The sequence below is a fragment of the Malus sylvestris genome, chromosome 15 (genome assembly GCF_916048215.2).
Source record: "Malus sylvestris chromosome 15, drMalSylv7.2, whole genome shotgun sequence".
In the NCBI taxonomy this organism is placed as follows: Eukaryota; Viridiplantae; Streptophyta; class Magnoliopsida; order Rosales; family Rosaceae; genus Malus; species Malus sylvestris.
Genome location: NC_062274.1, coordinates 52,342,933 through 52,370,920, shown reverse-complemented (window position 1 = coordinate 52,370,920; position 27,988 = coordinate 52,342,933). Strand labels below are relative to the sequence as shown.

General features: G+C 38.7%; 2 protein-coding genes and 1 long non-coding RNA gene across 5 annotated transcripts; all 3 read right to left on the bottom strand.

Moving 5' to 3' along the window:
- Window positions 1-15: 15 nt before the first annotated feature.
- Window positions 16-27,892, bottom strand: LOC126602025 (magnesium transporter MRS2-4-like). Of its 2 annotated transcripts, none has more exons than XM_050268843.1 (4): window positions 27,339-27,892; window positions 2,035-2,483; window positions 976-1,251; window positions 16-526 (listed from the first exon to the last, which is right to left on the bottom strand). In XM_050268843.1, the coding sequence occupies exons 1-4, from the start codon at window positions 27,469-27,471 to the stop codon at window positions 248-250; spliced, it is 1,137 nt and encodes a 378-aa protein (XP_050124800.1). In that variant the 5' UTR covers window positions 27,472-27,892; the 3' UTR covers window positions 16-247. The 2 variants fall into 2 exon arrangements, with proteins under 2 accessions (XP_050124800.1, XP_050124799.1); XM_050268842.1 differs by lacking the exon at window positions 27,339-27,892 and adding an exon at window positions 2,685-3,512.
- LOC126602024 (receptor-like protein EIX2) lies at window positions 5,480-8,546 on the bottom strand. Of its 2 annotated transcripts, XM_050268841.1 has the most exons (2): window positions 8,213-8,357; window positions 5,480-8,079 (listed from the first exon to the last, which is right to left on the bottom strand). In XM_050268841.1, the coding sequence occupies exon 2, from the start codon at window positions 7,997-7,999 to the stop codon at window positions 5,663-5,665; it is 2,337 nt and encodes a 778-aa protein (XP_050124798.1). In that variant the 5' UTR covers window positions 8,000-8,079; window positions 8,213-8,357; the 3' UTR covers window positions 5,480-5,662. The 2 variants fall into 2 exon arrangements, with proteins under 2 accessions (XP_050124798.1, XP_050124797.1); XM_050268840.1 differs by having other exon boundaries at window positions 5,480-8,546.
- LOC126602030 (uncharacterized) lies at window positions 19,570-21,620 on the bottom strand. The gene is made up of 2 exons (XR_007615951.1): window positions 21,450-21,620; window positions 19,570-19,943 (listed from the first exon to the last, which is right to left on the bottom strand). It is a non-coding gene; the product is annotated as an uncharacterized LOC126602030 (long non-coding RNA).
- Window positions 27,893-27,988: the final 96 nt, after the last annotated feature.

Here is a 27,988-nt window from a genome sequence, read left to right as displayed (position 1 = left end):
GAACAAAAGCTACAATTGAACAACAATTCCAACTTGTTAACGTAATCGCTTGTTAATTTTGAGCGAAGAAAATTCATTCATCTGTTTACATATACAACACTATACTAACCTACATGCCATGTAATTCGAAATGAATCTGGCAGCATACGAAGTCGTGAAATCCCTAAAAAACTCCTTGTGCTCATACAACATGTAAACACAAGCTTACTTACAAAGCCACTGGTCTACAACGGATGACAGGCTCGACTCATGTACCAAGCAGCTTCTTCCACCTGGCATACCCGAATATGAGAAAGAAGAGTAACACGGAAAATGCCGTAATACCCCCAACAAAGGGCTCAAATATCCCCTTCTTGGTGTATAATATACAGGGGATGTTCATACCAAATATCCCAGATATCAAGGTCTCCACTGCTATCGCAAATGATGCAATGGTCAATGTCAACTGGAGCTGAATGAGTTCGTTTCGATGGTTGTCAAGTTGTATGTTGACATAATCCTCCGTGTCATCAATATACTCCCGCACCTACATCCAAAGAACACGATACGTACATGAGCAATATTCAAGGACGGATTAACAACACAATAGCCAATCATGCTTAACATGCACAACTAAGTGGTTTCTAAATTACAATTCTATATACCAATGATCGTGAAATTAGTTCCAACTGGGAACCCACAAGAGGTCCAAAGCCCCCAAATTATTCCAGGAGCAAGGGCAACCACAGAACTCTCACAGAAAATATGCAACATTTAAGAAATCTAACCTAAAATTCGTTATCTGGAACTGAATCAAAGTTGATGCAACTGCATTAAAATGCAAGCTAACAGTGACAAATGATATTTAGTATTGTTTTGTAAAACGTTAAGTTCTCCAGGACGAGATCCTTTAAGAAGCATTTGTGTAAACTGAACTTACTAGTCAAGTTCTTTAGTATAAAGTTGTTACAGTAGGGTATAACAATTAGCACTCACAGATAATATTTTGTTACGGGTTCCATCCAGTTGCATAAAATATGCCTCAAGCAGCATCTCTAGATCTTCTACGTCATCGTAATCCATATTGTTACTGTTTACCAAGCTCCCACTTCTGTTAGAACTAAGCCGACGTAAATAGGGTGCGGAGATGCTATTTGAAGCAGAACGCCCCAACAAAGCCTCAGGCTGTTGATTTTGCATCCATTTCCTTGTTAAATATAACTGTGCCATATCTTCATTGTCATCCAACAAATGTTCAAGTTCATCCCTCACCTGAAATCAGACAGACACATGCTTCTAACTCAAAAAGAAATAAAAATATGTATATTAAATAGTGGCATACAGATAAAACATGTATGCTCAGTCCCCATTTTACAGAAATTTTTTGTAGCATATTGTCAAATAGTAAAGAGTATCAACTTCTCTTTCTACTCCTGCACAATCTGGAAACAGCTAAACGCTCAATCCCATGCACCACACAAATTCAATCCCATGCACCAACAAAACAAGAGTTGGTGACAATGGCTCTCAACTATAATCAAATTATTCAGTGAGCCAAACAACATAGCATCTAGCCCAGACAACCAACCAGATATGACTAGGCGACCAGAAATATATGCTGAATGAGAGTAAAGATGCTTTTATTAGTGACATGAATGACATTTTACGAGCGCACTACCACTACAAATTTCTATCTTTAACATATTAATGTATCTGTTTGTTTCAGTTCCTAATTCATGAAACATTCTTGAAGCAGATTCTGTGGAGACACTTAATGGGGTTATTTATTTATGTCAATATGGGATTTACTGCTTTATAATTCATACTTGATAGTGTTAAATTATTTAAGGCACCAGTGGCTCCAAAAACCTTTTTCAGTTTTCAAAACAAATTAAAATATCACAAGAACTATGAAATGAAAAACATTTTAACTCCAAGTTGTGTCAGGTTATTGATGCCCGAAAGATTTGAAATTAGACATGCAGCATAGCAAAATATAACAAAGAGAATAATGACAAATGATATCCCTCAAGAAGAAGGGTAAAGCAAACATACCTTCTGTACACGTGCAAGCAAACGCGTAAGAATGCTTTTCAAACTCCTCACAAGTTCAAGGTTTTTGGTGCTAACATTTCTAGCCAGTTCATCTAAAACAGGGTAGGCTTCTCTCTCAAGGTCTGCCACGCTAGAATTCAAGTATGTACAGACAACTTCTAATGCAATCTCCAGAACCTGAAACTCAAAAGGGAGATCACACTGCACACCTTCAACGGCTTCAGGAACAGGTAACCATTGCCTTCCGGTTGAAACATTCATTCCACTAACTTGTTCATCAAGTGGAGTTGCTTCTTCTATCCTGGACTGCCTTTTCTGAGGAAGTTGTTGCCTTAGCTGATCCGCAAATGGAAGAACCTCCTGCCGAAGAGGATCAAGCAACAAAACCTCTTCGGCTGTAACTATAGCCTTTATAAACTCTAAATTAACCACCATGGCCTTCTCCCTAGCTGCAATTGAAATGAGAAAACATATTTCCATTGGTCATCATGGTCTGCTATGGCTACACAATTAAAAAACCAGCAAATAAAGTAACCCTAACCCTAATGTAGCTGCAATGCTTGATAAAATTTGCAAAACCCAGAAGAGAATTCACATATAAAGTAAGATAATTGACAAAATAAGATAAAAAGGGGGAGGAGGAGGAGTACCAAGGATGCTGGAGGAATGGGAGAAGACAGGGCCAAGAATCCTCAAGTCCCGGGCGGGAATGGCAGCTCGTCGAATAATAGCATTCTTGTCACACTCGACGAGCTCTGATCCCCCGAAGCCGTCAAACCGCATCCAAAGCCTGGCTCCTCCGGCCTTCTTCTTCCCCTTCACGCCACCAACAACCGCGTTCAGACTAGTATTATTGTTGTTGATATTGGTATTGTTGATATTGGCATTGTTGGTGGGCAGAGGAGATCGAATCGGCTGCGGCGGCGAGGAAAAAGGGGAAGGGGGAGGACCAATGAACTTCTTGGGGCGGCGCCGGATGCTGCTGCTGCGCTTGAAAGAGAAGGGACCCTTCCCCATGTTTGCTTCTCTCTCTCTTCCCGTTCGGTGTGTGTATTTAAGCGGGTCATGGATCTTTCTCTTCCCCTTCTTCTCTCCGGCTCCGACTCCGACTCCGCCTCCTCATCATCCCCAGGCGCTTGCTTCTTTCACGTTCTCTCTCTCTCAACTCCCAAACACACTTTATTTAGTTTTTAATTGTTTTTCTATACAGGTGGCGCCTTGGTGACACAATATAATAAGGAACGCGGGAATTTTATTGGGCATTCGAGGCCACGCTGTGGAAATTTTCATTGCCAAGATAATGGGATAAATCAAGTGTTATAACTTATAATACAATTGGTCGAAAATTTAAAAAATATATTTTACATAATTCTATCAGGATATTTAGAGTATCGGGCCATGTCCTCGGCAATAAATGTAGTGTGTAATTGTTTAGACCCAAATTTACACCATCAGCCCGTGCAATCAAGACCGTTAAATGTGCATAACTTCACATTGTCATATGAAGAAATTAAGATAATTTTATTGTTAAGAGATAATATTATGATTTTTAATCATAATGATTATTTTTTAATAGTGAATTATCTTGGTTTTTCTCTTGTTCCAGATAATCGTGATGCAAATAATATCTCTAACCTACAATTCAAATTAATTGGAGATATTCGGCATGTGGCAGTGCATCTACTACTAGATTAATTTCATGCAATTAATCTATGCATGGGATAAAGATTAAATTGAAATAGTGATGTGGTCAGAATGGCTTTTCGGAGTAGCCAAAGACCTACAGGCTTGCTATACACGTGGGTTATCATTGGCAATGTTTGATGAGGTGGTGGTTTTTAATTTTGCATGCAGCAAATAAGGAGTTCTATTAGGATTCTATCAGGAGATGATAATGATTATCTATGGTTCAATGTAATTTAGAATTCTATCAGGATGTATGTGATGACTTCCAGTTGGCCGACGAGTGATGAGGGGACAATTATCCTAATGCAATTGCGCGTATAGGATAATCAGCGAGATTAAGTGATGATTATTCTACCTAGAGTAATATTCCAAGAATCGTGTGATGCGGCTACAACTTGAGGGTGATGCAGTTCGTTCTTATAAATACAAAGTCGCGGACAACATTCGAGGCTCCTCCAATTGAACACACAACTGTCATGCGCAAACTCTCTCAACAAATTGAGATTTTTATTTTCTCTTTTCGCTGACACATCTTCCGTTGGCATCAACAGCACTGTGAAAGCAACCGGTGATATCTTAAGTCGGCATAGATAGCTCTGTCATCGTAGAATCAGCCGGTCTGGCAGTATCTTCCGTTGGCATCAACAGCACTGCGGCGAGGACGGTTGGTTACCTATCCAAGTCTCGGTCGAGAAGGATTTTCGAATCCTTATTGATTGAGGTCATCTCATTAGCCTTCTCGGCGAAGTGAGGTGTTACAGTTTACTGAGTTCGGCGCATTGCACGCCGAGTTATTTTATGATTGGATACTCCCAAGTGGGATTTAGAGTTCGGCATTCAGACGGCCGAACCACGTTCACTATTAAGACTTATATTCGCTTTGAGTATTTGTGTCCTTACACTTTGGTGTCGATTCGGCGAGAGTTTACTCTGACGAATAACATCACTATGACCGAATCCGACGACGGCGATTCATGAACTTCGTAAGAATAGTAACCTTGTCTTCAGGTTCGAGAGCCCAAGAGGCCGAGACGTGTTCCTTTCTCGGCCGCAATCGCAAGACGCAGAAGTCAGCCGCGCACCCAACGCAACATCAACAAATTTACTTCTCGGCCGAGCTCGGCCGACGAGTTGGCACGCCCCGCATTCACCGAAGGACGTAGTTAGCTTATAGATTACTCAGCATGCGCGCCACGTAGGCTTGGTAGTTTTTAGGGTCAACAGTAATGTAAGTTGTCCTCAATGATTATAGATATTTATGACCTTCAACAAGTCACAGAAAAGAAGAAGACAGATAGCTCATGCATCATATATGCTTGACAAAATTGCATATCTATGAGAGAGATCATAATTAAACTCATCTTACTTAAGAATATATACACACAAGCCCTTTAAGGGAAGGAATTTTTTTTTTTAATTGAGATTAGTTATGAGGCTCACTTCAAACTTTAACTATATATATATATATATATGGTCACCAATCTGGTCCCCTACCTCACAAAGTAGCTTGATGGCCGAACCACTCCCAAGGTGAATAGTTCCCTAGGGGCCGACCTTCAACGTTTCACCTTTCATAAATCTGGGAAAGGGTTTGGGAAGTGACGTTGAGGCTGGGCACGTGCGATAAGTAATAAAGAAAGCAAAGGGAAATCAGAGGAGTTAGAGCAGGGAACAATGCTATCAAGCAAGAGATGCGCTAACATGCAACGGTTTTTGTGCAGCTCAATCCCTTGATTTGTTCTATATATATAGTTCCTCGTGACTGTATCTGAAATTTCATATTTATAAAGCAAATCTTACAATTTTATTATAGAAAAGAAAAAAAACCAAAGAAAAGATAAAATAAATTGGCATAAAGAAGCATACAACAGTGTAACACTCCATCTGTACAGCAGAAAAGTAGAAACAAACCACACAAACTCGCTCTAACTGCTCAAAATAGTTAATAACGTTCAACAATTGCAGCATAGAGCTTCTTCACAATGCTATTTTGGAACTGAGAAAATGCATTGCTCCATGGCACATTAGACATCAATGAACCAAGAACAATCCAAAACCCGAATGCAAATCCAAGCCCCAAGCTCAGATAGAACCCACCGTCTTCAAGTAAATAACCTTCTCTGTGCTTCTCATCACCAACGTGTGGCATGGCCTCATTTGTAATGCAACGCTCTTCCAATGGAAGTCCACAAAGTTTATTGCCAACATAACTAGACTGATCAAAGCTCTGAAGTTGAGTGCTTTTTGGAATCTGCCCTATCAGATTGTTATAGGACAAGTTCAGATAAGCGAGAAATGTCAAATTGGAGATGCTTGGAGAAATTTCGCCAGAAAGTTGGTTCACGGAAAAATCAAGCGACTCTAATGTTCCCATATCACCGATTTTGGAAGGGATTCTTCCGGTCAGAAGATTATTGGATAAATTCAATGTTTGTAAGCTAATAAGGCTGGTTAGCTCTTCAGGGATTTCTCCAGATAACTTGTTGCTTGAAAGGTCCAAGCTAACCACCAAACCAAGAATTGTGTTGTATTCCACTTCTCTGCCTTTGGTCACAGAAACTGCATTCTCTGAGTAGGACTCCTCAATATCATTATACCCAGTAGAAAATAGGATAAAATTGGTAACAAATTCTGTAGACCGATTGTCCAAATCTGATGTGGCTGTGGCCATGGATGACAAATGTTGGAAACATCTTGGTATCGCTCCCGAGAGATTGTTATGCGCAAGGTCCAAGATTCGGAGTTTTATGAGACTACAAAGTTCATCAGGAATGCTGCCATGGAACTTATTTGAACGAAGACTAAGAACAACCAAGCTTTGCCCAAACCATATTGGAATACTTCCAACAAACTTGTTTCCACCAAGGTCAAGAAGTAACAGCTCTTTACAGTTTTGTAGGGACACATGTAATTCTCCAGATAGGTTATTATTGCGCAAGTGCAATGATTGAAGGGAAAGTAAGTCCCCGATAGAGCTTGGAATTTTTCCCGTCAAATAGTTGTCATCTAATTTCACAACTATCAAGTTTGGCCAGTGTAATAGACAATCAGGAATTTCTCCAACGAGGAAATTGTTATCAAGATGAAGAACTTGAAGGTCTTTAGGTACATCACTCCTATCACAAAAGAAGTGAGAGAGAGTCCCTGAAAATGATGAATTGGAAAGATCTAGTCTAGACATTGCTGAAGACACAAAAGGCAATGAACCGTTGAACCGGTTCGACCTTAAGTTAATCATGATTTTTGAATTGGAATGCTGTTTTGGTTTTAGCCAGTTGGCAGAAACTATGTTTGGAACCTCGCCAGACAACTGATTATGAGAGAGATCTACAAGGGTTCCTCCCCAGTCGTGCAAAAAGATGTTCCAGAACCAAGTCGGAATGGTACCTGAAATTCCTGTAGTGGACATGTTAAGAACAGACAACTGATTTTGACTTTGAAGCCATGTAGGCAATTCTGATGGGTCCAGACGCCAAGAACCTAAACTCAACTCAGAAAGTTGAAAAGGAGGAACCCAGTCATAGTTGGTTTTAAGAGTCAAGGAGTTCTCATTTGCAGTAAAGGTATCCAATCTTGTAAGATTACTAAAATGAGCTTCAGAGACAACACCCTCGAATGAATTGTGATCAATGGTACAGTATTGCAAGCGTGACAGATTTCCTAAGAACACTGGAATGGGACCTGATATAGAATTATACGAAAGATCAAGAGAACTTAAATTTTTAAAAATTCCTAGCTTACCAGATAAATGACCTGAAAAACTATTAAATCCCAAAAATAAAGAAGCTATTTGATCAGAACTACACTGAGACAAACTTTCAAAGATTTCTGATACCCTCCCCGTGAAATTATTTGACCATAGAACAAAATAAGTCAACTTACAAAGATTTCCCAATGAGTTTGGAATTTCCCCTTTAAGTTGATTACCAGCTAAGTTAAGCAGAACAAGGGCTGTCAAGTTTCCAAGGGAACTCGAAATTTCACCATGAAAAGCATTGTAAGAAAGATCGAGGGACTCAAGATGGCCCAAACTGTACAACCATGTAGGTATGGTAGAGTTGAAATAGTTATCGGATAGATCAAGAACTTTAAGACTTGTCAAGTTCGCAATACCACTTGGCTTGTGATGAAGTTCGCAGCCTGGCAAATGCAACTCGACCAGCAGAGAAGGGAATGTGTTTACTTGTAACCAATGAGATGCGTTGGTAAGATCTACAGAGCCCATGTCAAGATGTTTCAACAGAGAGAGACCAGAGAGCCATTCGAGATTCTCGACCATCAAACCATAGTTGTCAGAAAGGTCGAGATACCGTAGGCTCGAGAGATTTCCCAATTGATGAGGAATGGTTCCGCTGAACCCTGCACTCGAGAGATCAAGATATCTTAAACCTTTAAGAGAACACAAAAAGCTGGGAATCTGTAGTCCTTCAAAATTATTGCTGCTTAAGTCCAAGTAGCTGAGATGCTTTAAATTGAGTAGAGAAGGATTTACCTTACCACCCAGCCTATGGAACTCACCAATCTCTTCATCATAATTACCAGCAAGGTGGAGCTCACGGACATGACCGGTTAAATTGTCGCAGGCAACACCGGTCCAGTTGCAACAATCGCCTTCACCAGCCCAAGAGGAAAGCAGATTTGAAGAATCATTGAGATCTTTCTTGAACATAAGAAGTGCTCGTCTCTCATTTTCTTTGCAAGGTGGTGAATTAAGGTTTCGATTGCATAAGGCAAGTGTAAAAGACGCAATGGATAGAAGAAAGGTGAGTAGGGAAACATGTCTTATGACTCTCGCCATACAGATATGGAGTAGGTAATGGATGTGAGGAATGAGTAATTTAGAGGAGTGCTATATATACACACAACACATTAGTAAAGAGTAAAGGTCTCCAACCTCGGCCCTACTCTTTATATTTATCAGAAATCATTTTTCTACATCCATCCCGACAAAGGCGGTAGACAATGTCCGAATGCCCTTATTTTACTCTAGTACTATTGGATATTTAATTGAGAAAATTAGAATTAGATGTCTCATTGTAGACATTTAGGGCTAGTTTGGTATTGTTGTGCTTTGAAAAAAAACTGTTGTGAGAATAAGCGGTTGTGAAATAAATCAGCAGAGTGTTTGGTAAACTTTTTGTAAAAGTGCTTTTGAAAAAAAAAACAGTCTGATAGTGAGTCTTTTCATTAAAGGAGCGCTGTAGCTCCGTGTGCTTTGAAAAAAAAACCAGTTTTCCAAAGCTGCAAATAGCAGCTTTAGCTTTTTCCTTTGATTTCAGCTTATTCTCACAGCAGCTTCCAAAATAAGCCCTTTTTTTTCAGTTTACCAAACACCTAAAACCCTCACAGCTTTTTTTTTTAAGCACATCACTTCCAAACCACCCCTTAGAGTGCTACATTGCATGTAGTATCTATTTCCTTTAAGAAAAACTCTTTTCAAATCACTTCAACAACCTGCACAAACTTGCCTGACTAGCAAGAAAGTTTGCCCGAATGGGTCCAAACATGTATGTTTATCTCTTGTATTTTGCATTTCTTTCAAGTTATTGCTTTGTAGTTGGATATTTTCTAAGTATTTAAGGTTATTTCCTTTCTATTCGTTTATTTTGTAGTCTTCGATACATTTATGTAGACATATCTATGTGGGAATTACAAACTGAGTTGAACAAAAAGCCAATCAGTTTGTGTCTTTCAAGTAATTCGATTCATAACTTAAAATCAAATTGTGTGCCTTTCTAGTAATTCGATTCATAATAATTGACAGCTCAACATTAGTATTGCATAATATTCTAGGGCTGATCTTATTTCCATTTGTCTTAAGATGGTTTTTTTTTTCTTCCAAAGAAACATATGATTGGAGGAGAAGTCTTTTGCTCAACCTTGGAATTTTATGAAAAGAGCTTCCTTTTTCTACATCTATCCCCCGCAAAGACGGTAGACAAAGTTGTGGAAAATTTATAAGTCAATCAGCAGGAATAAGACAAAATTGGAGGAGAAGTCTTTGCTCAACCTTAGAATTATATAATAAAATACCATTAATAATCTAAAGAATTGTAAATTTGAACAAGTGTTCATAATAAAATACCATTAATAATCTAAAGAATTGTAAATTTGAACAAGTGTTCAAATGATGATAGGCTGCAGTCTGAGGATTGGCAGTATCTTAATGTCCGTTCGATAAGTACTCAGAGCTAAATCTTTCATTATCTTCCTTGTTTATATTAGGGTAATTGTTTCATTTTCTACATCCGGTCCTACAAAGAGGGAGACAAAGTCGTCATGGAAAAATTTGTAAATCAGTCAAAAGCATGTGGTTGCAATAATTGATCTATTTGTTGTAAAATCGACTGTGGGTGCAGTGGAATAAATGAAACAAGACACAAAATTTACGAGGTTCCTCTACAGTCAGTGTGACTGGAGTACGTCCTCGGGGCAGCAGCGGCGCTTTCATTATAATTTGAAATAATAGGAGTACAAAGATAACTCTCTCTATTATCTCCTCTCATCTTCCTCTATTCTCTCTCTTCCTCTTCCTTCCTTCCTCTCTTTCTTTCCCGTGAACTCTTCACATCTATCTATCCCTTTGTTGTGTTTCATAAGGCTTGTTTTTATACAAGTAAATCACATGCTAAATAGTGGAAGGGCAACTTGCCCATTATTTGAGTGGACATCCATTTCTACAACACTCCCCCTTGGATGGCCACAAGTCTTCGATTGACTCGTTAAAATCTTAATTTGTTTTGAATGCTCCCCCTGATGAGTATCTCCCCCAGATTTCAAATCATTTAGGTTGATCGTTGATCGTTCTGCTTTAGTCTCTTAGTAAGAAGAGTTGCTAAAAGAGTTGTTTTACTTGTTGTTAACTTTCCACAGGCTTTTTCTTGAACTGGGTTGTAGGACTTTCTGCTAGACTAGCATCCAAAGGTCTGAATTTACTCATTTTATCTGGAGCGGAATTTGATTCAAGAGTAGTGAACACTTGATCTTGAATCGGACTTGTGATTTCTTTAAGGACCTTCGAGGCTTGATCTTGAATGAAATTGGACCATGAGGAGCTTCATGTGGCAAGTGATCTTCAGTTTTGTCAGGGATGAATCAGCACGCGTTTGTTGCGCTTGTCTCCACATGCTTCAATGTATCATTTTCACTTTCCTTACTTGCTCCCCTTGCTTAAGTAGTATTTTCACTGCTTTTCCCCCCATGCATATGTGGCATCTTCTCTTGTAGGATTTGTCCCCTGGTGCAGAAGTGGAATGCAAACCCTTGCATTTGGATGGTTCATCACTTCTTGGTGACTGGAGACCCAACTCCAACCGTTGAAGATGACTACTCGAGAGCAATACTAGGTAAGCAATCAGGAAAGGTTCCAGGCAATCGGTTCCTTACCGGGAGTTTGAGTGGAGGTTCCGACATATTGCTTTCCTTATCCTTGTCTTTGCAGGCAAGAACATGGACAAAGGAAAGGACAGGGAGATTGCATGATATGAGATAATCTTGCTCTGGTCCCTGAAGATATGTGATAATCTTGCTCTGGTGTGACATGTTTGAAGAGGTATTCTCGGAGAGGAAGAAAACTGAGTATTTCGAGATGCTATGTTGAAGATGCATTCTCGGAGATGAGGAAGAGTTAGGTATTCTTGCAGTGTTGCAGGTCTGCCTTGTTATGGAGAACAGAGGTCGACATATATAGAGATTTCTCAATAGCAAGTGGTGGTGCTGTGCTTTTACTCTTGTCAGCAACTGTGGTGTAAATAGAACAGTAAGATTTACGCGTTTTCAACTTTGTCAGAGATCTTTGACAAAATTGCACGCGACATCTGAAAAGCTGGGATTACGTCTGAAAAATGCCAACGAACTTTATTCAGGAAAATCTGGCTTTTTGAAATTCGGAGAGCCGTGTCGCTTCAATCTTTGAACAAGCGGCTCTGTTGCCTCTTCTTTTATAGAGACATCAATTGCGTTCAAGAGTATGCTCAGAAAGTTGCTGCCTGAGAAATTTCCACCTTCTTGCACTTCTGAAATTTTATTTGACCTCTGTTTTTCCTTCATCATTTCTGAAAAATGACTTGCCCATCTAACATTTGCTTAGATTTGAGTCTTATGAGTGATACAGACGAGCAGCGTCAGGATAATATATGGCGCCCGTCCTTCTTATCTTCTAATGGTCCTCTTACGGTTGGGGACTCTGTGATGAAGAATAACATAACCGCTACTGTGGTAGCTAGGAATCTTCTCACTCCAAGGGATAACAAGATCCTTTCAGAACGGTCTGAAGAGTCGGCCATTCAAGACTCCTTGGCTCTCAGTGTTCAGTGTGCTGGCTCTGTGTCCAATATGGGCCAACGCCTACTTGCTCAAACTCGCCAAGTTGAATCATTGATGGCGGAGGTGGCAAGTCTTAAACAAGAGATCAGAGGGCTCAAGCACGAGAATAGGGTGTTACACGTGCTTGCAAATAGTTACTCTACGAGCATGAAAAGAAAGCTCGTCCAACTGCAGGAATCCGAAAGTCGGATTCAAAGTGATCACCAGAGGTTCGTTGCTAGATTCCGAAAGCAACTGATGCCTTCCCCTTCTGGTGTTTTGCTAAGTACTGGGGTGCCACATGATCAATCTCCAGTGCCTCCCCCTTCTGGGGTACTTCCGAGTACTGAGGCTTCACATGAGCAACCTTTGTGAAGGCTCCATCCTATTTGTTTGTTTTAACTCATGTGTATGTATATATCTGTAATTTCTTGGAGATATTAATAAATAAGCTTTATTTCATTCAATGTATTGTGCCAAATACAATAAAGCATATACTTCACTAAGATGTGGTACTTCTGGACCAAATATTAATTTATTTTTACCCTCACGAAGATAAATGATTATTCTTAGTGTCTTCATCATATGAGTATTCAACTCATAATCTTCAATCCATATGATTCTTTTAATATCATAAATATCATGGATAAGATTCGTGTTGGTAGATTGTTCGATCTGCAGCTCGAGACAATAATTCCTTCAACACTTTATAATTTTTCTAGACTCTTCAGGAGTCCCAATTTAATATCATCAACTCTTCAAGAGTTATAATTTAATGTCATTGACTCTTGCAAGAGATTTTAGTATGTTGCAACAATATCATAATGATAGTACTCACTAAGGCAATTTATATCATCCATTGGTATTGAGTACATATTTTATGTTTTACCCTTCAGAGGCTTACTTCAAGCAATTTGAATCCTTCAAGAGTTTTCTACACTTCATGACACATTTTCCTTTGGAATTTATACAGAGCAATTTGCTCCCATGTATACTTGAGGGATTTACTTATGGAGATATAATATGGGCGACTCACAACCCTTCGTATATAATTCTCCATTCATATGAACTCGTTTATAACCTTGTGTCATATCATGTAAGTGTATTACACTATATTACAAATGCCCATATATAACCTCCTTGGTTTAACATCATTTGGCTATTTGTATTGTATTCAAATATATATATGTTCATTTGCCCACGTTCTTACAAAATTTGTAATGGAATTGCCTTTCTCCATTTTTGGCCAATAATTTTTCTTTTGTCGACGAACAAAAGAACGTGACTTAATATTAACACAGCTTATTGATGAATTTAGTAGCTACTTGTAAAAACCAAAATTACCATTGGTTATCATCAATCCGTGATCACATACTCTCATGTGCACGCGCATGCATAAAAACTTTTCATTTCTTTGGATATCCATTGCCTCTTCAAGGGCATGACGCTATCTCTTCCAGGATAGTCATAATTGAGAGAATGTGGATCATAACCTCCTCTTGAGCGTTATAGAGCTTGGATTTTAATCTCCACTTCCGGGAGTTGAGTCATTGGAACCTATATGTCTATTATGCTTCATGTATGAGACATCAACATTCCCATGTCTGTGGATTGTCCTATATGGGACGTGTATCCATGCGGCGACTGTCATGCTTCTGGCATGCAACAGTTATGCTTCGGGAATGCAATAGTTCAGTAGTGCCATATTATTCTTCTTTCGAATAACTGAACCTTTTGAGTCTAAAAATCTGCCACGCTTCAGGCGTGCAATAGATAAATCATTTACTGTCTCATTATTTTGTCCAACAGGGACATCAATTCTTGTAGGCACATTTGCAGTAAGTATATGTGATTTCATCACTTTCGTTGCATCATTCAATTATTTCAATTTCATTTTCTCATTGTTTGTTTCGTGAATCAAAATAAGACAAATTCTCTTCGTTCTTCTGGAACGGTCTTTTCTCATCATTCTTCTGGAATGATATTTTCTCATCGTTCTTCTGGAACGATGTTATTTTCTCCCCCTAATGGCAGGAAAACTGTCTTATCAAAATCATAGTCCGCAAATCATGCGGTAGACATATCCCCAGTCAAGGGTTCCAAATATTGAATGATAGATGATGTTCAACATCAATGCCTAATCTACGATGATGCCTCATTTCAGTACGTTGTGGCAGTCTTACATGCACATAGATAACACAACCAAAAACTCGTAAATGTATAATGTTTGGCTAGTTCCCAAACACGAGTTGTACTGAGAAGTATTGATGGTTGATAATATGTCTCAACCGAATTAATAATGCATTATGTAAAGTTTACATGTTCCCATGTAGAAAATTGGCAATTTTGTTTTCTTGAGCAGAGCGTTGGTAATCAATTTCACCCACTTAATAAATGTTTCTGCTAAACCATTTTAAGTATGGACATAAGGAACTTCTGGTCCTTGTTTAATAGTCTGTGAACCGAGACTCTTATGTCCTTTATTATGGTTAAGTTGAGGCACTGCGGCACTTTAAACTTACGGTACTCATCAAGGAATTTCATGTCCTGATCTTCAGGATCAAAGGACTTCATGCCTGATCTTTTTGTATGATGGAACTTCGGGTCCTATCATTTTATGTGATGAGGATCAAGAAACTGCAGGTTCTGATCTAATCAAGGAACTCTGGGTCCTTGTTATACTCATTGTAACAAAAGATAAGTACAATAAATAAATTAAAGCAATAAACGGTAATTCCAGCCATAATGAATAAAAATTGCATTTAAGTAAATAAAGCTTGTGACAAGGGCTTTAATTCAGCACCATCAAAACTTAAAGCAATAGGCGGTAAAACCGTCCATGGTAAATAAATTGCTTTAAAGTAAATAAAGCTTGTGACAAGGGCTTTGATTCAGCACCATTCACATAAATATCAAAGCTTTAAAGCAAAGGGTAATAATTCTACCCACTATAAATAAATTGCTTTAAATAAATAGAACTTGTGACATGGGCTTTAAACCAACACCATGCACATAAATAAATATATAATTTTATTATTTCTTTTCATAATGGTGATGGTCTCATCAACTTCCCACTATCAACTTTATTATTATTTTTTATTATTTCTTCCCTTCACTTCTGTCGGGGCACCCATCCAAATTGTCCTTATTTTATTAATGTTTTCATTTCACAACAACAAGTCCTTTTAGTTACTCAGGAAGTAAAAGTAACAATAAGTTCCAATTGGTGTTCCTCCTCCGGTGAGTTTCGAAAAAGTCGAAACGGTTCCCATAAGTTTTGGAGTCAAAAGTGTCTGCAACTTATGAGAAGATCAAACCGTTAGATTTAGTTCAAATTTTAGTATGATATGGATAAGAGGATACCAAACAACTTTCGTGAAGAAACAATTTCGATTTGAGCTACAGAAATAGAGTTATGGTACTCATAAGGTGGCTGTCCAGTTTTCTGCGGAAATTGGAAACTGGTTTAGTATTTCAGACATCTGCAACGATCGCACCGTTAAAGTTTTCTGAAATTTTGATATGTTGTAGATATTGAGTGGACGAACAACTTTCAAGAAGAAAGTATTTTAATCCGAGGTCCGCAAGTTGGAGTTCAGAGGCTGTTTACATTGCTGTCAAATTCTTTACGAATTTTGAGTATGTACTATTTTGCTTCTGCAAAGGATGATATACAGTCATACAACAATATATATAGTTGCTTCAAGAAAATCAATTGTACTGAGATTTGAAGATGAAATGAAAATTGTTTCTTATCTGTGAGATTCCAGTTGAAGGAGGTGAACATGATTTGTGGCGTTGTGCTTTCCACTGACATAAGAGCTTCTCGTGCTGATAACGTGTTGTAAAATCGACTGTGGGTGCAGTGGAATAAATGAAACAAGACACAAAATTTACGAGGTTCCTCTACAGTCAGTGTGACTGGAGTACGTCCTCGGGGCAGCAGCGGCGCTTTCATTATAATTTGAAATAATAGGAGTACAAAGATAACTCTCTCTATTATCTCCTCTCATCTTCCTCTATTCTCTCTCTTCCTCTTCCTTCCTTCCTCTCTTTCTTTCCCGTGAACTCTTCACATCTATCTATCCCTTTGTTGTGTTTCATAAGGCTTGTTTTTATACAAGTAAATCACATGCTAAATAGTGGAAGGGCAACTTGCCCATTATTTGAGTGGACATCCATTTCTACAACACTATTGAATTAGTTTTATGAAATACTTGTCCTTTTTTAAGAATGTGCAGTCCTCAGATCGAAAGATTTATTTGTAGATCAATTAAATTCATCTTGGTCAATTTGAAAATTTTCCATTTATTCTTTCTGTAGATGAAATTAATAACTACTTGTGCCTTGAAAATAAAATAAAATTCATCACTTTTTTTCATCATTCAACTCTTTTAATGGAAGACAATATTCATTCCTAATTTATTAGGAAGGGAAAAAAGGAACGAGATGTTTGGGTATCTAGGCAGCTTTGGAGGTGGTTAGCATGCCATTTTGGTACCTCTTTGTCTCTTTCAGATTCTTTGATGTTTTTTGGGATATCTATGTGCGTAAGCACTTTTTACAACAGTTGCATAATCTTTGGATTTTTGCGAGTCTTTCTACTATTGCAACTATTTGGAAGGCTTGAAATAAGTTTATTTTTTAAGGCCGACCACTCTATTTTCATCATCTCTGCATGTCTATCAATTTTGCGATTGTTCATGGTGAAAAGTTTATTACTGGTTACTTTCAGGGTTTTGACACTCGAAACATCTCTTCGATGGGGATCCGACCTATCTCTCGCAAGACGCCTACTATTCTTCCTATCATTTGGTCTCCTCCTTGGTTTCCTTGGATTAAACTTAATACATATGAAGTTTTCAGGAACTGCCATGGTCATTTTCTGGGTGGTTTCTGCTATCATTACTTGTAAGATAAAATACAACCTAAATTGAAAACTTTATTTTTTTTTTTTTTAGCAGAATTATCTGCAATTATTATTGGTGTAGAGTTTGCATATTAGCTAGGTTGACATTGTCTTTGGTTGAAAAGTGATAGCTCTAGTGTTATTTCTGCTCTTCAATCGTCTAATTTTGATCCTCCATGGCCTCTTCGTACGTAATGGAGGAGGAGGTTTTGCCCAACCTTGAAATTTTATGAAAAAAGCTTCCTTTTTCAGCATCCAGCCCCACAAAAGTAATGGTGCATCCCCAATACAAATTCCAGGCAGTGATGGTTCAAACTTGATCCACAAGGAAAAAGTCATGTGGTTGTAATCAGGCATGTAGATAGCAATAATTGTTGGCTAAATCGCCAAAATGGTCCCTAAGATTTGCATAACACATCACTTTAGTCCCTGAAATTCCAAATCGATAAAAGTGGTCCCTGAGATTGTCCATCATCTATCATTTTGGTCATTCCGTTAAAAACTCCGTTAAGTGTTCCCGAAGCTCTTGGGCGCAAGTTTGGGCAATTTTCAAAGCTTTGTAACTCAATCGTTTCTAAACCAAAATTTGACCCATAATATATCAAAATGAAGATAGGAAAGTGTAGAATAAGATTCTACCATTTTGAAGCCCAATGGTTGCCAGAGATTGTCGGAAAATAGCCTCAAAGTTGACTGGTCCGAGTGAAAACTTGAAAACTCACTGGAAATTGGGTAAACTTTAAACGTTCATAACTTCTTCAATACTCAACAAAATCAAGTGATTCAAAAATGAAAATAATACTTCTCGATGAGACGAAGATAATGGTATCTTTTTCGATGGCTAAATCTCCGTGGTTTGACCGGAAAACGGCTCGAAAGTGACTGTCTTGGTCTCGAGTTAGCCACTTTGAGTGGGCAAAGAAACCCAAGCAAGACATGCCTTGATCCAAACCACAAGAAATGAGAGAAAAAGGAGCATGATAAGTTCTTCTTTGGCGGCCTAGCAATGGGCCACATAAGTGTCGCTTTTTCTCAATTTATCATCTTCAATGGTAGACAGCGTCTTTCACTTAGTTATAAGTCATTCAAGAGGGGCCGGGGAAGAAAAATGAAGGAGAAGACATTAATTAGTAGGACTACAGACTAAGAAGTACGAAGGCGACTTTTCTCAAAACAACATACGAGTTCATCGTTTATCCCAAAGGAAGAGTTTGAGACTTTTCCAAGTCCAGCCAGGGATCGGGCATATAAGATGAACCACCTCTAATATTCAATGGGGTCTTAAACAAACGAAGACATTGTTGGAATCCATAACATATGCTGGAGTTTTCTTTGGGATAAACTCTAGCAATTTAAGAACTAAAGCATGCTATGTGCCTCGACTCAAAGTGACACAGATAATTTTTCCTGAAATACGCTTTCTGTAAGATAAATGAATAACTTGAGAAATACAACAATTCCAATAAGGTTCTTTGAAATATGCATTCTGTGAGATAAATGAGTAGTCATCTAGAAGAAAAATAAAATTCATAACAGAAAGACTTCTTCTTTGACGGCCTAGCAATGGACCACATAAGTGTCGATTTTTCTCAATTTATCTCCAATGGTAGACAGTGTTCTTCGCTGGGTTATAAGTCGTTCAAGAGTGCCCGGGGAAGAAAAATGAACAAGGCATTAATCAGTAGGACTACCGACTACTAGTACGAAGGCGACTTTATTGGTTTGAAATACTAGACGCTTTCCATAAGTTGACCATTTATCTTGTTTGCGAGTCAAGTGGATTTGAGTAGGGTACCATGTATTGGACTCATCTTGTGCTGGTTGTTACTATTCCAGATTTTACAGATGCCGCCCATGATCGTGACCTTGAGTTTTGTCCTTTTTTTTGTTTTCGTTGATGTTTCTTTGTTCTTCTCATCGCGGGTTTAGGCCTCGTCACCCCGATTGTTTTCTTTTATCATCTCTTTTCATTATTTAATAAAATTTCATAGATATGGGCCGTGTGATCGTTCTTTTGTGGAGTTAGCCTTTTTCAATTGCTCTCTGTGGAAATGAAGTGGTCTACTTTGTAGTTGGTGGTTAATCCCAAGGTTTTGATTCTTTCTAACCACCATGTGTGGGGATATAAGGCTACTATTGTAGTCCGACGACCAAGCCTTATATGTAATTTAACTCGTCTAATCCATTATCATCCTTTCATAAAAATAAAAATAAAATTAAAGGAAGTTAAAACTATTATAAGTTGGATGCAAGAAACATACATTCGCCATTTTTTCCGTTAAGGGAACAATTATTTTATCAGTTGGATGCAAGGTCTAAAATATCGATATTATCCCGATATTTCCATCGAAATTTTCGTGTTTTTGAACTACCGATATTTACGATATCATCGATATTTTAAACCTATATATGGTACTAAGTCACTCATGTATCTTACCATGCAATGTATGAAGTGTAAAATATTATACTAATTCATTATATATAAATGATTATGATGTGTTTAAACTTCTTTCATTAATTATTACATATTTTCTACTCACAATGTTTGTCAGCTCGCTATATAATTAACTTAAATCAGTTAAATCCATCATGCAATGCATTTCCTTCCAATTTTTTTGTGATAAACTAATAGATGATTGACTAAATAAACATCCTGCAAAGTTTCAATAAAAATTTCCAAGTTTTTCTTACAATTTCTGTGGTTTTTATTCAATTTTTATCGATATCGATAATATCCCGATATTTCTATCGAAATTTCCGTGTTTTTGGACTACCGATATTTCCAATATCATCGATATTTTATACCTTGGTTGGATGTAGCCAGCCATTCCTGAGTTATTGTCCTCATGAATGATGATACTCCCAAATTGTTGACACATTAGTAATTAAGGAACCATCAGAGACCTTTTCAGTTCTTGATTTCTGGCAGTGAAATTGGAGCTTGATGTCCCGCTCCTCGTATGGTAGCGTAAGATAAAGCATCACTGTATGCTTGCGTCTATCCAGCAACCTGAAAAGTTACAAAACAGGATCACGAACCGACCTGTTTTTCTTCACCCCATTACGATAAGTGAAAATTATATAAAAACTACACAAATTATAGAATGTGGCATCTAGGTATTTCATGGTATCTATTTGCAAGAAGGTCTAACTCAAGTTGAAAACATGACATCTGCACAACTTGCATCAAATTTACAAGTAAAAAACAAAATGGTAGCTAATCACTGATAAACACAACAAACGATACTCAATGAAATTGAAAACTTGAAAATAATTCACTTCAAATTCTAAGTTTGCATGATCATGGCCACATCGTAACCTAGCTAAGAAAATTAGTTCCGAAACGGGAAATTTGGAAAAATAACCAAAATATGAACCCCCGTATAGAACAACCAATAGCCCTCTTTGTGCTAGCTCGCTCCTTCCCAGAAAGTTGGTTACCAACAAGATCAATGAACGCCTTAAATGGTGATAACTGGAGTTGGATCTCAACCGATAAGCTGTTGTTAACTCTATCCTTATTGCCTAGGGAACGAGAATGAAAGCCTATACATTTCAGAGCCCATTTCGCAAACTTTTGAACCTTCAAGATCTCATCTCCATTGCTGGAGGCGCTATGCAACTTATTATTAATTCAATTCATATCCACTCAGTTATTCAGGCTAACAATGTCAATACTAAAACCAGAGGTCCAGAACAAGTCTATGGGAAGCGTGGGGAATAAAAATATCATCAGAAATATCTTATTATTCACCAGAACATGAGATGCTTTAAAAAATTATTCAAACCTTCATGTCACTTACCCATAGGAGGATTTAGAAAATGGAACTCTGTCATCTCAAACATCATATTTTCAATTTCCTAAATCCTTTTATGTTTACTTGTGTATTAAACATAGGCTAAGGTATGATTTAAAGTTTGGGACTTAGATGCCAGAAACCTTAGCTATTCTTCATATGGCATGAATGCAGGAAAGGCTATTAAAAATTGTATTTCCATGTCACTTAAATATGAAACACAGATAAAGGTAACTCAACAAAACAAGAGTTGATGACTATGGCTCTCAACTATAATCAAATTATTCAGTGAGGCGACCGGAAATATATGCAGAAGGAATGTAAAGATGCTTTTATTAGTGAATTGAATGACATTTTACGAGCGCACTATCATTACAAATTTCAATCTTTGATATATTGATGTATCTGTTTGCTTCAGTTCCTAATTCATGAAACATTCTTGAAGCAGATTCTGTGGAGAAACTTAACTGGGGTTTATTTATGTCAATCTGGGATTTACTGCTTTATATTCGTAGTAGATAGTGTTAGGTTATTTAAGGCACCAGTGGCTCCAAAAACCTCTTCCAGTTTTCAAAACAAATTGAAATATCACAAAAACTATGAATTGACAAATATTTTAACTCCAAGTTGCCTCAGGTTATTGATGCCGGAAATAATTGAAATTAGACATGCGGCATAGCAAATCATCTGAATAAAGAAGAAGGGTTAAGCAAACATACCTTCTGTACACATGCAAGCAAACGCGTAAGAATGCTTTTCAAACTCCTCACAAGTTCAAGGTTTTTGATGCTAACGTTTCAAGCCAGTTCATCTAAAACAGGGTAGGCTTCTCTCTCAAGGTCTGCCATACTAGAATTCAAGTATGTACAGACAACTTCTAATGCAATCTCCAGAACCTGAAACTCAAATGGGAGATCACACTGCACACCTTCAACGGCTTCAGGAACAGGTAACCATTGCCTTCCGGTTGAAACATTCATTCCACTATCTTGTTCATCAAGTGGACTTGCTTCTTCTATCCTGGATTGCCTTTTCCGAGGAAGTTGTTGCCTTAGCTGATCCGCAAATGGAAGAACCTCCTGCCGAAGAGGATCAAGCAACAAAACCTCTTCGGCTGTAATATAGCCTTTATAAACTCAAAATTAACCACCATGGCCTTCTCCCTAGCTGCAATTGAAATGAGAAAACATATTTCCATTGGTCATCATGGTCTGCTATGTTAAAATATAAAGAAGTTCTTGATTGTCATATGTATTCTTGAGAGAGAAAGAGAGATTTGAGAGAATATCAATCTTAGAGAGAGAAATGAATTGTATCTTGTTATGTATTGAATGAATCATTTGTGTTACAATATCTACATATATATATAGACAAGGCTATCTTAGTCACTAAGTAAGTTAACAAACTTTAACTACCTAGCAACCTAATCTACGTACACTTGTCTAAATCTGAACCACCTAATACATCTTTACATCCCCCCGCAATCTCATGCTTGATCGAACTAAGCATGAGATTGGAACAATGAGACTGAAACAAAGGAGCAGCAAGGCCCTTAGTAAGAATATCTGCAAACTGTTCCTTTGAAGACACATGGCAAACATTCAAATCACCTCGAATCACCCTTTCCCGGACAAAATGGTAATCTATCTCAATGTGCTTCACCCGAGAATGAAAAACTGGATTAGAAGATAAAGCAATTGCCGAAATATTGTCACAGTATATCACTGGTGCAGTGAAAACAGAAACATGGAGATCACATAACAACTGACGAATCCAGGCCAATTCTGCAGCTGCAATAGCTAGTGCTCTATATTCGGCCTCAGTCGAAGATCTGGAGACAGTGTGTTGTTTCTTAGAAGCCCATGATATGGGACTGGAACCAAAGTATACGACATGCCCTGAAGTGGATCGGCGATCATTGGGATCACCAGCCCAATCTGCATCACTGTATGCTTGCAGATGTAATTGTCCAGGTTTGAAATGGAGACCATAGTCCAGTGTGCCACGAAGGTAACGAAGAATACGCTTAACTGCAATAACATGAGAAGTCATGGGAGAATGCATAAACTGACAGCATTGATTGACAGAAAAGGCAATGTCTGGCCTTGTAAAAGTCACATACTGCAAGGCCCCAACAATACTCCTATATTGCTCTGGACTGTGATAAGGATCACCATCATCTTTAAGAAGTCTGTGGTATGGTAAGCAAGGGGTAGGACAGGACTTAGAATCTTGCAAATCAACTTTGCTTAATAGATCTTTGATGTATTTGGATTGAGAGACAAACAGGCCACCAGATTGATATGAAACCTGCAACCCCAGAAAGTAATTCAACTGACCCAAATCCTTCATATCAAACTCCTTTGTTAATTCCACAATAACATCATCAATCAGTGTAGATGAACTGCCTGTAAGAATAATATCATCTACATAGAGTAACAACACAACCGTACCAGCACCATTATGTTTAACAAATAAAGAAGGATCTGCAAAGGAGGACTGAAAACCCAAACCAGGTAAATAACTTGTAAATCGTTCATTCCAAGCCCGGGGAGCTTGCTTCAGGCCATACAAGGACTTATTGAGCTTACACACATACTGAGAAGAAGAAGCAACACTCTGAAATCCAGGAGGTTGAGTCATATACACTTCCTCATGTAACTCACCATGCAGAAATGCATTCTTGACATCTAATTGACGCAAGGACCAATTGAATTGAGCTGCCAAAGCCAGGATCAACCGCACAGTTGTTGGTTTAACAACAGGGCTGAAAGTCTCAGTATAATCAATACCTTCCTCCTGATTATAGCCTTTGGCAACCAACCTGGCTTTATACCGAGCTATAGAACCATCAGAATGTGTTTTGATCCGATACACCCACTTGCAACCAACCAAATTCTTCCCAGAGGGAAGAGGAACTAAACTCCAAGTGTTTTGAGCATGAAGAGCATCTATCTCTTCTTGCATAGCTGCTTGCCACTCAGGACATTTACTCGCAGATTTGTAGGAAGTAGGTTCACTACCTTGTGTAGAGGACTGAACAGTTGCGGTGAACACTTTTCTCTTTGAGATTCCACTTTTGGACCGAGTTTGCATGGGGTGCAAACTCACTGAGGGAAGGGGAAGAACAACAGGGAATTGTTCGATTTGAAAATCCGGATCAATAGGTATTTGAGACTGTGTAGACCTCGGAGAAGCTGGCTCAATGGTAGGAGAGGGAAGGGTTTGCAAGGATTCTGAGGGTGGAGGGGAAGGAGCAAGGGAAGAAGATGGTTGAGGAGGTATGACTAGGTTTTGAGAGGTGACTAAGGGTGGTAAGGACCGAGGGATAGGAACAGGCACCCGTGACTGTGAGAAAATGTTAGGAGACTGAGGAGATGAGGACTGAGAAATGGAAAATGGAAAATCAAATTCATCAAACAACACATGCCTAGAAACCAGGATTTTATTGGTAAGAAGATTAAGACACAAATAACCTTTGTATTGGCCTGCATAACCAAGAAATACACATTGAGATGTTTTGGGTTGCAACTTAGTGGTATTATATGGTTTTAAAAGAGGATAGCATGCACAACCAAAAATTTTAAGATGAGAAATTTGAGGAGGTTGACCAAAAAGACATTTATTGGGTGAAAACATGTGCAAGGTTTGACATGGCATGCGATTAATAAGGTACACAGAAGCAGCACATGCATGAAACCAATACTTAGAGGGCATGGAAGCATTTTGGAGAAGAGTGATGGCAGTTTCTAAAATATGGCGATGCTTTCTCTCGGCAAGACCATTCTGCTCAGGGGTGTAAGGGCATGATTTGTTATGAACTATACCCTTGGAAAGTAAGAAATGTTGAAATTGATGACTAGAGTACTCACCCCCTCCATCACTTTGAAAAACTTTGAGAGGGGCAGAAAATTGAGTTTTCAAAAACTGATAAAACTGAGCAAAGATATGGAACACTTCACTTTTATTAATCATTGGAAAGATCCAGGTAAACCTGGTACATTCATCCACAAATGTAACATAGTATTTGTAACCTTCAACCGAAACAGTGGAAGAAGGTCCCCAAACATCACTATGTATCACCTCCAAGGGAGTTACAGTTTTATGTGCAGGAAAAACAAAAGGAAGTTTAGAAAATTTGCCCTCTAAACATGATTTACAAACAGAAGACACATGAGAAACAGGCACAGAGATATTGGATTGTTTTAACATTGTAGAAGTCACAATGTTGGAAGGATGGCCGAGCCTGTGGTGCCACAACGTTATTTTGACTTGTTGACCAAGAAAACCGGAATGTGTGGTATTGTATGCAGAAGGTTGATGAGCTTTATTGATGAGATGTTGAGGAAGAGAGAAGGGAATGGGATATAAGCCAGCTCTACACAGCCCCTGGAGAAGAATTCTCCCTGTGACCTTGTCCTGGATCCAGTAATAAAACTCATCACATATAAATCGACATTTGTTATCCTTACAAAGTCTATAAATGGATAATAAATGTTGAGAAATATGAGGAACATGCAGAATTTTGTGTAATTCAAATGCATATTGAGGTGTTCGGAGTGTACTAGAGCCAATATGAGATATGTTTAAACCTGAACCACTGGCTGTGGTTACGGTATCTGTACCAGAGAAGGGAGTAGCAAAATTCAAATTTGCCAAATCAGAAGTCATGTGAGATGTTGCTCCTGTATCAGCCACCCAAAACTGGTCTGAAGGTGCTGATGGTTGGTAAGTGGTATGCATAGCGGATAGAGTAGAAGAAGGAGCCCGTCCTTGATGTGAGAAATCATTGCGATGATAGCACTGTAAGGCAGTATGGCCAAATTTCCAACAAATTTGACACTGAGGCCTAGAAGGTGGATTAGGAGAAGAAGAATGTCGCTGGAAGCAATCAACAGCAACATGACCTCGTTTGTTACAGATTTGGCAGGTTGGAATATCATAACCATGGTCAGGACATGTAGAGACATGTGGCTTCCCTGGACCAAGTATTCCAGCATTGGAATTGGAAAACCCCGATTGAAACCTAGGAGTGGAATTATAGTAGTTTCTACCTCTTCCTCTGCCTCTGTAGTTAAAACTGTACCCTCCATTGTGATTAGAAGAACCACCAATATAAGAACCAGCATTGATTGAACTAGTAGGACTATATGGCTTTGATTGAGTTTGAGGAGACCCTTCGCCCAACATCAGAGCCTTTCCTTTGCCTTTGGTATCATTTGCCATCATTGCAGACACAAAAGAATCACTCACAGAAGTATTTTCAACCACAGCTTCCTCGGCTAATAGCTGAGACCTGAAATCTTTGAGTGAAATAACATTGTCTCTCCCCCTTATAACTGTTCGAAAAGTATTATACTCAGCAGGCAAGCCCTTAAGTGCCAAGATGACAATGTCATCATCTTCAAAGAGTACTCCGGCAGCAGAGAGATGATCACGGACATCCTTGATCCTTTGAAGATATTGAGAGACAGAATCAGAGCCTTTCTTGATATTCTGCAATTCAGTTTTCAACTGAAAAATACTTGCTTTCGTGACGGTGGAGAACCGATCCTTCAAAGTAGTCCACATGTCATGAGAAGTAAGACATCCAATGATACAAGACATGGCTGTAGAAGATAGGGTAGCAATGATCAATTGCATGAGAGCACGATCATGCATTTTCCAAATCTGAAATTCCTCAGTTTCCACACCTTCAACATCCAAATCATCTATAAACCGAGGAGGACAAGGACGAGATCCAGCAACAAAGTCAAAAATACTATGACTTTCAAGAAGCAATCGAATCTGATAATTCCATACCAGATAATTTGTATCATCAAGCTTCACAGTTACAGAATTAGAGACATTCGAAATGAGAGTCGTGATTGGAGACTGTACAATCTGTAATTGTGCAGCAGTCACCATATTTGCAAGAATTTGAGAATTCAGGAGAAAACGATCACAAATCTATGGAGTTAGAAAGACGAATCGGACAAACAACTCACAAGGAATGCAATTGTGGAGATATCTTGGAAGACGATATCAATGCAAACAAATCGTGGAAGAAGCAATTAATCAAACACTTGGCGTGCACAATGAGACAGAAACGGCAAGAAAGCAACTGCGCAGATACACAACCTCACAAAGCTATAAAGAGAGGAAAATCAAGAGCAGAAATGCACACCAGAGCAAAGCGATCAGGAATGCAGAAGCAAAAAGAAACACAGATCAGGATCGAGAAGGCGTCATCACCGGCGAGGATACCATGTTAAAATATAAAGAAGTTCTTGATTGTCATATGTATTCTTGAGAGAGAAAGAGAGATTTGAGAGAATATCAATCTTAGAGAGAGAAATGAATTGTATCTTGTTATGTATTGAATGAATCATTTGTGTTACAATATCTGCATATATATATAGACAAGGCTATCTTAGTCACTAAGTAAGTTAACAAACTTTAACTACCTAGCAACCTAATCTACGTACACTTGTCTCTGAACCACCTAATACATCTTTACATGCTATGGCTACACAATTAAAAAACCAGCAGCAAAACCCAGAAGAGAATTCACATATAAAGTAAGATAATTGACAAACTAAGATAAAAAGGGGGAGGAGGAGGAGTACCAAGGATGCTGGAGGAATGGGAGAAGACAGGGCCGAGAATCCTCGAGTCCCGGGCGGGAATGGCAGCGCGTCGAATAATAGCCTTCTTGTCACACTCGACGAGTTCTGATCCGCTAAAGCGGTCAAACCGCATCCAAAGCCTGGCTCCTCAGGCCTTCTTCTTCCCCTTCACGCCACCGCCACCGCCAGCAACAACCGCGCTCAGACTATTATTGTTGTTGGTACTGGTATTGTTTATATTGACATTGTTGAAAGGGGGAGGAGATCGAATCGGCTGCGGCGGCGAGGGAAAAGGGGAAGGGGGAGGACCAATGAACTTCTTGGGGCGGCGCCGGGTGCTGCTGCTGCGCTTGAAAGAGAAGGGACCCTTCCCCATTTTTGCTTCTCTTTCTCTTCCCGTTCCGTGTGTGTATTTAAGCGAGTCATGGATCTTTCTCTTCCCCTTCTTCTCTCCGGCTTCGACTCCGACTCCCACTCCGCCTCCTCATCATCCCCAGCCGCTTGCTTCTTTCACGTTCTCTCTCTCTCAACTCCCAAACACACTTTATTTAGTTTTTAATTGTTTTTCTATACAGGTGGCGCCTTGGTGACGTATAATAAGAGTAAGTCTACCCCTAAGGAGTTTGTGCCAGTGTCAGCACCCAACCCAT